Source organism: Pangasianodon hypophthalmus, chromosome 8 (assembly GCF_027358585.1).
Source record: "Pangasianodon hypophthalmus isolate fPanHyp1 chromosome 8, fPanHyp1.pri, whole genome shotgun sequence".
NCBI classification, from domain to species: domain Eukaryota; kingdom Metazoa; phylum Chordata; class Actinopteri; order Siluriformes; family Pangasiidae; genus Pangasianodon; species Pangasianodon hypophthalmus.
In genome coordinates, this window is record NC_069717.1 from 5968736 (window position 1) to 5981486 (window position 12751).

General features: G+C 38.9%; 1 protein-coding gene across 1 annotated transcript; it reads right to left on the reverse strand.

Moving 5' to 3' along the window:
- Positions 1–1235: 1235 nt before the first annotated feature.
- Positions 1236–11657, reverse strand: plekha2 (pleckstrin homology domain containing A2). The gene is made up of 12 exons (XM_026927818.3): positions 11361–11657; positions 6790–6939; positions 6615–6671; positions 5689–5737; positions 5518–5615; positions 4532–4666; positions 4313–4429; positions 4144–4212; positions 3982–4052; positions 3201–3264; positions 2611–2688; positions 1236–2032 (listed from the first exon to the last, which is right to left on the reverse strand). The coding sequence occupies exons 2-12, from the start codon at positions 6928–6930 to the stop codon at positions 1751–1753; spliced, it is 1161 nt and encodes a 386-aa protein (XP_026783619.3). The 5' UTR covers positions 6931–6939; positions 11361–11657; the 3' UTR covers positions 1236–1750.
- Positions 11658–12751: the final 1094 nt, after the last annotated feature.

The following is a 12751-nucleotide window of genomic DNA, read 5'->3' on the forward strand; positions in this document are numbered from 1 at the left end:
TGGAGCTATGAGGCAGCAATGCTACCACGCTGCCCTTGTTAATGAGTTAAAATTTGTAACTGTTGGCAAATTGCTGTGGTACAAGTAGAATAAAACACTTTGCAACATACTGTTATAGGATAATAATAAACTTCTGCGGTGGTAACAGTAGCTCTGCTTTGTGTTGGGCCGCATCACAACACCCCATTATTTTCCTCTCATGCCCACTCACATAGATCCACAGTGTTTTATTTCTCACGTATTGAGAGGTTATGTATGTAACTACACATGTCCGATTGCATGGAGGACAGCTAGAGTGGTTTTCTGTGGATCTAATGAATATTTTCCATTCGCTTGTTTCCCTGTGGAGTGCAAATAATAAAGTTGCCACCTTGTGACCGTGACCCCAAGTGGTAGTCTATGAAAGGTGCCTGCAATGTCATGTTTGTCTTCTGGACATTCTCATCAACCTGAGTGACCAAGGTGTCATGGCGGTCCATCACCATGTGTATAGACTGTTTTACTTTCAAGTCACCATAATGAACTAGTGAAGGTTGCATATCAAAGTTGTCATGAGGAATCCTGCCAGATAATAATGGACAGCACTTACAAAGAGTGACCATACTTTATTAAGGATGAGAATCATAGTGCTGATGTTGTTTGATTGATTTTAGGTGAGAATCACTGATACTCATCACAGAGTAGAGGTGTGCATGAGATTTTTAAAAAAAAATCCCACTTCCACCTGCTCCTGAAGGAATTCTGACCAATCTTGTCCACTCACGTAGATCCCCAGCTACTGAGAGTACTCTAAGGTCTCTGTATACAAGGCAGCTGTACTAAGCTTCCCTGAATTCTTCACTTAATTGCACTGCTGCATCATCGCCAACAGCTCATGCATTTATCTCATGCCTGCTGCCAACTTCCCTTCGTTCCAAATCCTCTCATTCCAGAGGGCTGAACAGCCAAGCCTTCTGCCCCTTTCTGCTCCTGCTGCGACTATGCAGTGAAGGAGCTTACCTTTTTTCCTCTGCCATGTTTACTGTTCACTTCACTCCCTTCAATATACACTCATTTGACTGTGCAGATTTAACAATTAGCAAGAAAAACAAAGGATTAGTGCACAATACTTAGCCTGTTTAAGGACTGTTGTTTCACACCCTGTGTAGCACAGTAGGGAATAATTTGCAATTTAACCAGCGTAACTTCTTTAAATTTATAAATCTGCAGCATATGTGCCTGAAATGCACGTGAACTGTTCTCCCAATTTATATTTTATTTAAATTCCTTAGCGCAGCAGCATTTTATGCACACTTAAAAGTACAATACAATCAAAAACAAACCTGTCAACATTCTGACTATCCATAATACTTTCAAGTGTATGCCAAACATGATACATTGTGGAGCAAAGACAAATATGTGGTCACTCATACATGTAAAACTCTCTAAATTCACAAGAGCCCATGCAGCCTGTCGTATTATTTCTTTTTTTTCTTTTTTTACACACACTTAAAAAATTACGGCTCCTTCTTTCAGCACCGTTCATAAAATATATTCACCTGTACAGTCTCACTAATGAGGATCTCAAAGCCATGTTGCCTTGTTCACTGATTTCCATCACACTTATTATGTCTAAAAGCATTTGCATGTTGTGTGAAATTTGAAGGCCTTCATTTGAACAAAAAAAGAAAAAAAAGAGCACAAATAAAAGATGAAAGATAATGTAATACAACAAACTGTGCTGGTGAGCAGAAAAAAGCAGAAAACAGATTTAGACATCAGAGGTGCGTATGTGCATGTCAATGTCCATGGCAAAGTGTGGGTCTGTGGCAGATTGTTGAGGCTGAGAGTGATGTCTCTGGCGTATCCTGGACTCCGAGCTTTCCCGTGCGTCTGAGAGAGAAGGCAGCGAGCAGAAAGTGCTCTCTCTTAACTCTTCGTCTACCGAATGAGTCGTTTTCTTTGGGACAGGGGTCCATGGCTGCCAGGACTGTGCTGTGGAGCAGGATTTTATCAGGGGTGGTTTCGACTGGCTTGAGCCGAAACGATAACTCTGTCAGAGAGACAGACAGAGAGAAGGTGAAAATGGAAAGGCTAATCAAGAGTCTTTCAAGAGTCACTGGCTCTTATTAATTAAAGTTAAATCAAAAAGCACAGATTCTGCAGTGCAGATAACAATGTGTGAACTGTCTCTCTATTATGTTACACAAAACCACATCCATCATTTCCTCATACACATATTTGTACGACACACCCCAACACCCTGTACTACATCCTGCAGGCTATGCATGATACACGAACCCCACCCTAATTTATGCTGGCATAGGGGTACTGAGCAACAGCATTTGTGCACTGTTTTAAAAATAAACACATATGAACAAAGTTGTAGTAGTACTAGAAAAAAATGCAGTGTTTCTTCTTCTTCTTATTTGTGAATTTCCCTCTGAGATAAATGAAGTGATATATCTATTATTATTAAGGAGGATGACAACCTATGGGTAGATATAAGATAAATCCTATAAACACAACTGTCTGTGAAGTTTCCCTTTACTTCTTTTTCTTCTTTTTTTTACTTTCTGCCTGAAGCCAATTTTGATGAATAAAAGCACCGCGTATACATGTACACATTACCTTTGACGGTCCTCTAAAGTCTTGAATTTTTGATGCAATGTCTTTTATCCAGCCATTCATTTCTTCAGGTGTGTCTGTCTGTAAAAAAAAAAAAAAAAAAAAAAAATACTTAATCATTCTGAGTGTAACTAAAACATTAAAATACATCATTATTATCTGTCCAAATTCAGCAATCACATCAATTTAAATTAATCCAAAAATTATCCTCAAAATGCTAAATTCGTTAATTCTTTAACCTCCAGTATTATCATTAAAGAAGCGAAATACCTACAATAAACATGAATAAAATCTGGCATACATTAGTTAGCTTTATGCATCATTAATCATGCAAAAACCCTTTAATGATAAATCTGCACAATGACATATGGCAAGATTTCACCTGTTTACTACAGCTTATTAAGCATGTTTACAAAATGGTTCACAGCTCAACTGAGTCATTGTATGATCTAAAAACAGGTGTTTACACCACGCTTGGGCAACAGTCCGTTTAGGCAGACATCATTCAAAAACAGTCACATTCAAAATGCGCACAGGTGCACAGAAAATGTACAGTCCGTTTTAGGAAGAACATGAGGAAACTTCAAACCAACCTGAATGTAGAAGGTTCTTGCATTTGTGATGATCTCAAAGAGGTTGTCACGTGACAGCAGATCCCTAACAATTTAACAGGAATGTCAGGAAAAATTAAATAAGCTGCAGAAAGGTGTGCTCTTAATCAGTCTCAATTATGATGATCCTTGGCAGGGTTGCCAGATCCCCAAAACAGCACAAAGTTCAATAAAACCATCTAATAGATACCAAACCTTACAACACAACATTGTAAGTCAGTCACTTCTAACACAGCAGTCTTCAGGACAGAGGACTTTGTGGTTTCTCGGCCACATGACAAGCTGTGTATTTTTATCTTATTAACTTCAAGAGAGAACAAAAAAGAGAGGTTGGTGAGGGAACTACTGTTTATAGCTGCTATTATGTAAATGATACCCAGAACTAACTTGCCTGCTGTACGTTCCTCACCAAGAAATGTAACTATAAACTGATAAAAAAGTATGACGTCTTTAATGAATAAAAACGTAACTGGTGGCAAATTGCTGCTGTATAAGAGGAATAAAGCACTTCGGGCTATGCTGTTTTAGGAAAATAATTAACTTCGGAGTGTTCATGTCAGGCTCCATTACACCATCCGGTCGTTGATTCTTTTTGTATCAGCACACCCTGTTGTATTTTATTCTTTACACAGCAACAGCTAATTCACAGGAATAGTTCGGCAGACTTAAAGTAAATTCTATAATTATGATAAATTAATTATTTTCCTTTAACTGCACACCCCAAAGTGCTTTACTCCTTACATACTGCACCATGTCTACTTACCCTGATTTTACAAGGCACTCATGAACCTTTTGTATGTCCCTCAACCGAATACTGCGTAATGGATCTTTATCCTACAAGCACAATGTTTTAATGGTTAATGTATTAATTTCATTTCAACTGTCTTAGTTGTTTAATAGCCAGGAAATGTTTACTGTGTCTCACCGTTTCATTTTTATAGTAACTCACAGTCTGGTCATCTAAAATGAAAAATCTTCTTTTCCAGCTTTTTCTCTGAAACAACATGTGGAAATGATCAGGAAAAGCAGAGCCTTGAGATAATTTACCTAATTTCATTAGTACCATAAAAGTCACATGACACATGTGGCATTACCACGTTGCCTTGTTTGACGCAGTAGCCTGATCTCAGAATGTTTGGCCGTAAACTCTGGCATCTTCTCAGAGTCACATGTGGAGCCACTTCATTAGTGAACACATCATCTGTTTCATTCTAGAAATACAGACAGCAACACAAATGTTCTGTGTTTTCTTGCACTACCACCTGATAATAAATCCTGTGAAAATGCGGAAAAACACAAAAGCAATAAAGAACCTGCTGGACCGGTGTCTGGACCACCACGCCTCCCACAATCTCTGTTTTGTAGGCCTGCCGAGTTGTTGACGGAGTCTGGCCCGTCACAGGGACAGCGTCTGTGCTCTGAGTAACCGGTGATGGGTTTTTGGGAACCTGAACATGGAATTAGAAAATGATGTTTTTCTGCCCTGGTGGGTTTTTTTTTTAAATCACAAAAATGCACCTAAAAATGTGCAAATAATTTAGCCTTCGAAAACCAGGAATTAGAAAGAGCATATTCAAATTTACAAATATTCTCCAAATACAATATGGTGAAGAGAGGAGCACTGTGGTCAGAGGGCAAAAGAGGAACGGTGCACATACGCGTGCGTACATGCACACACACACACACACACACACACACATAACATCCCCCAGTGCTAGGGAACCAAATTCAAATCAGCACTTTACTTCCTACTGTGCAGCCCTCACACACTGAGCCACTGCTGCGTCAGTATGTGTTCGTGTGTGTCATATCTAATGTAAAGTGCTATCTGTTTATTATAAATTATTATATGTTTACTGTAAATTACAATCTATCATGTAAATGAGTGAATATTGTGTATATTATCTATTTTGTTTTTGTTATATTGCATATTGTATATTGCGTGAATTGTGTGACTTGTGTTCTCTGTTGTTGACTCCAACTCCAAAACCAATTCTACAATCTTATAATCTTGTACTTGGCAAATAAAAGATTCTGATCCTGACTCTGATCCTGATCTGATTCTGGTATGTTTCTGATTTTAAACTGATTCTGGTTCTCACTCTGATCTGTTTCGGATTTTGAACTATCATGACTCTCATCCTGATCAGATTCTGACTCTGCCTCTTATCCTGATCAGATTCTGATTCTGGCCTGTTTCCGATTATGTGTTTCTGAAGGAATTGTGTTGCACCAATCAACAGCATACTGGACACATTTTAAAAGAAAACAAAGTATTGCATGCGTGTGTTTGTCTTACTGTAATTTTAGTGGCCTTATTCAGGGCAGTGACCCACTCCTTTAAGTCCAGAGCATCGTTGGCTTGCAGGAAGTACCGTCGAGACAAAGCATTTATCACTGCGTGTAACAACATGTGTTATTTATGTTAAATGAGTTCACACAAGAGACAGAACACAGAACTGGCACTCACCAAAGCAGAACTCCGTCTTGGGCTTCTGTTTGACGGAGACTTCGCCAACCTTTAAAAAGTGAAGAAGTTAAGAAGAAAGGAAAGATAGAAAGAAAGAAAAAGAAAGAATGTAAGGCTGCAAAACATTGTATATTAAATATTATGGACACATCTGATAACACACAGCGTAAAAAAGGCTTAACATTATGGAGTTTATGAGGTCATTCTTTGGAAGTAGACAGTATTTAAAGTGTAGGGTATTTTTTTGTTTCTTGGTCACTGTTTTAACACATTAAGCCACATCAAGCTGTTTATTATAATACATATATAATGGAAAAGGCTTAATGTGAAACTTGGTGCTTTATATTTATATCTTTTGATAGTATGCAGTAGTTATAATCAATCGTGGGTAAATGTGGTGTTTCTCATGATGTTTCTCACTAAACAGGTGTTAAACTGTTTCCTCACAGTGGGTTTCTACAGAGCTGAAAAAGCTTAAAGTGAAAATTATTAGGCTACTTTTTGATTACTATTTTGTCCTTTGGGTGGTGGATAGTTGTTAGCTATCACAAGGTAAGTGTGTGAGAGATTCGGTGTCTATCGGTTTCTGTTTTGGTATATTACGGCAGCTTTTTTTATTTATTTATTTATTTTTTAAAGTTAAGCCTTTTTGAACGTCCCATATTATCATAATTTTAACCATGGTCATGTGTAATGTGATGAATGCAAGTTGCATTCATTTCCATTTAGTAAAATTTTGCATGGATCAACATTAAGTCCAAGCAATAACCCCACTAGATGTTGAATATACAAATGAACCTATAGTTTTTTTGTTGCTGGTGCAGCTGTACAGTCTCATGAGAACAGCAACATCCTTGCTATGCATTCTTTTTTATATTGCACAGATAAATATAAATATTAATATTAATATTAATATTAATAATTACCTTTGAAATGTAACTGAGCCTCAAACTTCCAACACAGTCTGCTCCCTCTGGCAAATTCTGCTCTCAGGAAGACATGCAAAACAAGTAAAAAACTGTTTAGGAGCAACACAGAGTACACCTGTAGAGAAATCAGAAAACTTGCTGCATTATTAATAATACTGATGATTGGCGTTACCTGTGGATTATCCATGTACCAGAGGAGGGAGTTCCGCGGCGCGTCCAAGATGAAGTAGCGCCGGTAAAACTTGCCGCTGTTCTCATTTTCCTCTATGTCCAAGAATCCACAGATGCGATTGTGTCTGTCCAGGTAAGGCATGTCCCAGAACTACCGGAAGCACACAGAGCGAGCTGTTAACGCCTCCGCGCGCGTATATGCGTGCGCGCACGTGTGCATAAACACCTATACGTCACGCATGTACAGCGCGCGAGCTGCCACTCGAGGCCGTGCGTTCCAGGCTCGCGCCTGCCCAAAACCCCACTAACTAAGCGTCATGAACTCACTGGAACGCACGAGCTCGACTGGCTTATTGTTTTCATAACATGGCAACAAACAATATAACCAAATCCAGTGTTCAACAAATAATGTAATTTATTATTAATAATATTTGCAATAAACAATTCTTCCACCACGCGATAATATGTTGCTTAGCAACCAGAGTACGCTTGGTTGCCAAGCAACATAGCCTAACTATGGATAGAACATGGTTTAATGATTAGGATTAGAGTTTATTTCTAAAATAAGGAATAAAACACTGCAGGGAGTGATGTTATAGGAAAATAATCTACAGGGTGATGTGTCTTCTATCACAGCCAACTGCCAACAATTACAATTTTCAAATTTATTCATTTAATTTTAATTGGCTGTTACAAAGTGCTGAAACTGGAGACTCCTTCCCTAAAGGTTAAATAAACATTTCCTGACAGAAATCTTTATCATATTAGTGATACTTTTTCTTTACACTATATGGCCAAAGGTTTGTGGACACCTGACAATCACACTCATCCCTCCTGGGAAAAAAAAAAACAATAAACCTTCACAGAATTTGTAATTGTTTTAATGGTTATAATGGAAATTGTATTGGTTTTAATGGAAACTGTAATGGTCCCTGTGGGTCTCTACTGGTATTTTGTTGCCGTCTATTGGTGGCATGTTATGTCTAGTGGATACCATTAAGGACCAATAATGGTAATGGTTTTAATGGTTAGCTGATGGTTTGTAATGGTATTTGTAGTGGAAACCTTTAGAATTTCTGTGATGGTTTCTGTTTTTTTTTTTTTTTCCCAGTTGTAAGCACACAATTATATAGGATGTCTTTGTATGCTGTAGCATTACAATTTCCCTTCACTGTAACTAAGAGGCCCAAACCTGTTCCAGCATGACAATGCCCCTGTGCACAAACCGAGCTCCGTGAAGACATAGTGTGAAAAGTTTGGAGTGGAAGAACTCGAGTGTCCTGCACAGAGCCCTGACCTCAACCCCACTGAACACCTTTGGGATGAACTGGAACACTGACTGAACCCCAGACCTCCTCACCCAACATCAGTACCTGATCTCACTAATGCTCTTGTGGCTTAATGGGCATAAATCCCTACAGCCACACTCCAAAATTTAGCGGAAAGCTTTGATCAGAATCAGATCAGGATCAGAGAGGAGATTATTATAACAGCAAAGGGGGACTAACTCCACGTTAAGGCTATGGTTTTGGAATGGGCACATATGGGTGTGATGGTCAGGTGTCCACATACTGGCCTTTGCTTGTAGCCTGTCTATGGAGATTAAATCATGACAAAAATGTGAAGAACGTTTGATTCAAAATAGTAACTTCTTGCAGTTATGAACAGTAATTATATGCCTGCATTTCAGGCACTTTAATAGGAACAACTGTAGCCCTGCTCATTAATGCAATTATATAATCTTCAGGTAATCAGCTATGGAAATGAGGGGGAAAAAATGTGATCTCAGTGACCACGGCATGGTTGTTGGTGCCAGACAGGCTAGCTTGAGTTTATAGGCTTGATTTGCCAAACTAGAACTGGGTGGTCAGATTTTGGTGATTTGTCAGTTTGGGGATTAAAACACTATTTTAAAAAAATCTTTTGGCTCTTTTATTGTAAATGTTAATGATACAATAAAGCCTTTAATGAAGGCTTTAATGAACATGAATTTAACAATCTGTTACTTGTTAATTTAAAGATTAATATCTGTTAATTGGTTTGAAATTCTATTATATTGTCATTTTATAAATTCGATTATCACCAAATAATTGTAGCTGTGCTCAGCTTTGATTGCTGCTCATGTAAATGAAAAAGGTGAAAGCTGCAGGAGCACTGCTCCCTTGCACTCTGGCCCAAATTACCCTCTGGCTGTAAATAACTATTTGCACGTATGCAAACCATGCTTTGGAGGTAAGTGTTCAATACAGGGCACATAATGTTTTTTGCAGAACTTTATCACATACTTTCTGATCGAAGGTAGAAGAAATGTATTCGCAAATCTCTCATAAAATTCATAAAAAAATGCTTAGCATAAGAAGATGGAGGAAAAAAAAGAAAAAAATGTTTATAACATTTTTTATGTTAGGATTCTGGTGGGTTCCATAATAATGCCATGGTCACACAGACACTGTCTGAAATTGTCCACTATATATGCACCACTTTCTTGCAATATATACTAGGGATATACTGATCTATCACTGAATAATCATATTAGAGCCAATAATGTCCCGATGTGCTGGATTGATAATGTGTTTGATTTCATATATATTCCGATCCACTGACATATTTCATGCTGTACTGTTGACTGACACAACACAGAAGATGCACATGAACAGGACACAAGACGCCTTTAAGCACATCACCATTACACCTGAAAAGTTGTGCATAACTTACACATACGAGGTAGGTGTACCTAATAAAATGGCCACTAAGTGTACATTACTATTTAAATTCAACTATCCAAGCTTACATATTTTGTATAATACATAAGGAATACAATACTACAGGGCATGCTGTTATAGGAAAACAATCAACAACAAGGTGCTGTGAACATCGGTGATGTGTCAACCACAAAGATGATTATTTTCAAAGACCTGCACATGATCAAGAGTTTTATTCTTCTTACACCATAGCAATTTGCCAACAAGTACAATATTTAATCTATTAAGGAATGACGTGTCATACTTTCAACCGCTTATAGTTAATGTTGTGGAATGTTGTGTCTCGGTGAGACAAGTTCATACGTTCATGTCATGATTTATCTCCAGTGCTATACTTCCAAACAGTAGGCTGTTATAAATAGCACACTGCCATAGACTGCCATAGTTAGCACAGGTAGTGTGCGGTTTGGCACCCAGCCCGTGAAAGTGAGCGAGTGGTGAAGTATTTCTGCACGTCAACCAGGAAGCATCCTGAAATTTTCCTATCTGCTTACAGTCTATGCAAAACTGTTTGAGCTGCAGGTCTGTGAGCCTGTTGCAGAAACCAGACACAACTGCTGGATACATTTCTCTCAGAAAAATGGCTACTAAACTGTACCTTTCCTTGTCACTGCAGGGGTTACCCTCAAGTGTATACTTTTTGTACGTTTAGTATGTACTGTTTAACTAGAAATGCAAATGTAGTGTAAATTGAAACTCTGAAAACTAATTATGTTCTATTTCCATCCATCCATTCTCTGCACCACTTATCCTACACACGGTGACAAGGGAGCCTGGAGCCTATTGCAGGGGACTCGGAGCCACAAGGTGGGGGACTCCCTGGACAGGGTGCCAACCCATCACAGGGCACAATTGCATAATCGCACACACACCCCAGACAATTTGGAAATGCTAATTAGCCTGCAACGGTACCCGGAGGAAACCCCCAAATCACACGCGAACTCTGTGCACACAGGGCGGAGGTGGGATTCAAACCCCCAACCCCGGAGGTGTGAAGCAACAAGTCTAACCACTAAGCCATACAGTCTATTTGTGTACCTTAAATTAAATTACCTAAAATATATCCAAAGATACATATCCAATCTACAAAAGATGTACCCTTGAGTGTACCACCCCCATTGCAAGATTTAGTACTGTCTTTCAGAGAATGCACTCCGTAGGATACTGAGCTTGAAGAGACCAGTCTGCGGTTGATTGAGATACCTTCAACAAAGAAGCATACTGAAATTTCCTTATCTTCTTCCAAAACAATTTGACCTGATGTTTTATGAGTGTGTTGTTAGAAACTCTCTAACCTAATCTACTACATGGAAGCTGGCGGTTGAAGAGACCAGCAGTTGGTAGGGGCCACATCCAAAATGGCACACTACCATACTAAACAGTAAACAAGAGGTGCTTATATAATACAAGGAAGCATTCTACATGCTTGATTTGCTTGCTCTACTTACAGACTAAATATTTATGATTCATCTGTATTCAATTCCATGCAGTTTTATGTCAGATAACTTAGATTACCATACTAAATAGTAATGCATACTAATGCCATCTGGTAGATAGCTTGTGCCTTTTTTTTTTTTGTTCTTTTTTTAGGCTTAAGTTAAGCATCTATAGCCAAAAAAAGTGCCTGCAAACTACTAAGATTAAAGAGGAGGTGGATTTGTGACGTCACTAGTCAGGATTGGGAACAGGACTGAAGTTCCTCCTGAACCTCAACAAGTTCACGAGCGCAAAACTGCCACACCTTAATATCAGCTCGCTGCTTAGACACACACACACACACACACGGAGAGAGAGAGAGAGTCGGACTTACTGATTGTGCCCAGGTTTTTGAAGTCCTGGATCCTCCTGCTACACTGTTAGAAGTCGCGAGCGCCGCTGAATATCATGGTACTGAGGATTAAACACGAGTTTTGGAGCAAGACCCGGAGAGTTAGCGTTAGCACATGATAGCAGTGACATGGCTTTTTCCGGGTTGACTGCCGTTGAGTTAAAACCAAAACCGCGCATCCGGTTGTGTGCACTTCGTTTCTACACAGAAAGAGGAACACAAGCAGTGCCACAATGTGCAAACACACTGTAACCCCACACTGGACACACACTACAACTTAATGGCGACTTGAACAACAATCCAACAGTGTGGAATAAACAGAAACACATGGCCCAGTGCAGCCAGGCTTTCTCATGCATGTCATTTTACAGATGGAGATATCTAGATATCTAGGCTTTACTCCATCCCAATTACTTTATAGTCTCCTTTTCTGTGTTAACACTTGCTCGTGTAAAATTTCATATAAGATATGTAATATGCAAAAGCTGTCACATTGCATTGATGGATTTGCTTTGACATTGATGGATTTGCTTTGACTCAAACTTGGGAACATCTTTTACTTGAGATGTCTTTACAGCTTTTCTGGCACCAAACCAAACTTGTGTACACAATCTATCACAGCTAATAAGCCACCAAAATTTTCCTTTACCCTTTCATGCACAGTGTCCACATTTATGATGAGTCAGTTAATGGCTGTTTTTAGGGAAATATAAGATGTAAATCACCTCCAAATCACTTGAGACCATCACTGTAATTTAAAAAAAAAAAAATAAAAATCCTGATTTTTGTTTATCCTTAGACCACTTTTTCCCGTTTTCAGTCTCTGGGAAAAAAAAAAAAAAAAAAAAAAATATATATATATATATATATATATATATATATATACTGATCAGCCAAAACATTAAGACCAGCTGCCTAATATTGTGTAGGTCTCCCTTGTGCTGGCAACACAGATCTGACCCCTTGAGGCATGGACTCCACAAGACCTCTGGAGGTGTGCTGTTGTATCTGGCACCAAGACTTTAGCAGCAAATCCTTTAAGTCCTGTAAACTGCGAGGTGGGGCCTCCATAGACCGGACTTGTTTGTTCAGCACATCCCACAGATGCTCAATTGGATTGAGATCTGTGGAATTTGGAGGCCAAGTCAACACATTGAACCCTTTGTCATGTTCCTCAAACCATTCCTGAACAATTTTTGCAGTGTGGCAGCCCCATACACGGCAAGCTGTGATGCAATGTGTGTTCTGACGCCTTTCTATCATAGCCAGCATTAACGTTTTCAGCAATCTGTGCTACAGTAGCTTTTCTGTGTGCATCATTGAACCTTGGGTGCCCATGACCCGCTTTTGGTAGGTACTAACCACTGCATACC

Bases quoted from the DNA above. Each gene is read 5' to 3' on its own strand.
- plekha2 (XM_026927818.3), bottom strand. From the start codon at position 6,930: ATGCCTTACCTGGACAGACACAATCGCATCTGTGGATTCTTGGACATA. The intron at 5,738-6,614 runs GTAATTATTAAT...CACTTTTTAAAG, and splicing joins GGCTCAGTTACATTTCAAAG to GTTGGCGAAGTCTCCGTCAA. The intron at 3,265-3,981 runs GTAAGTAGACAT...TTAAATTGTTAG, and splicing joins GAGTGCCTTGTAAAATCAGG to GGATCTGCTGTCACGTGACA.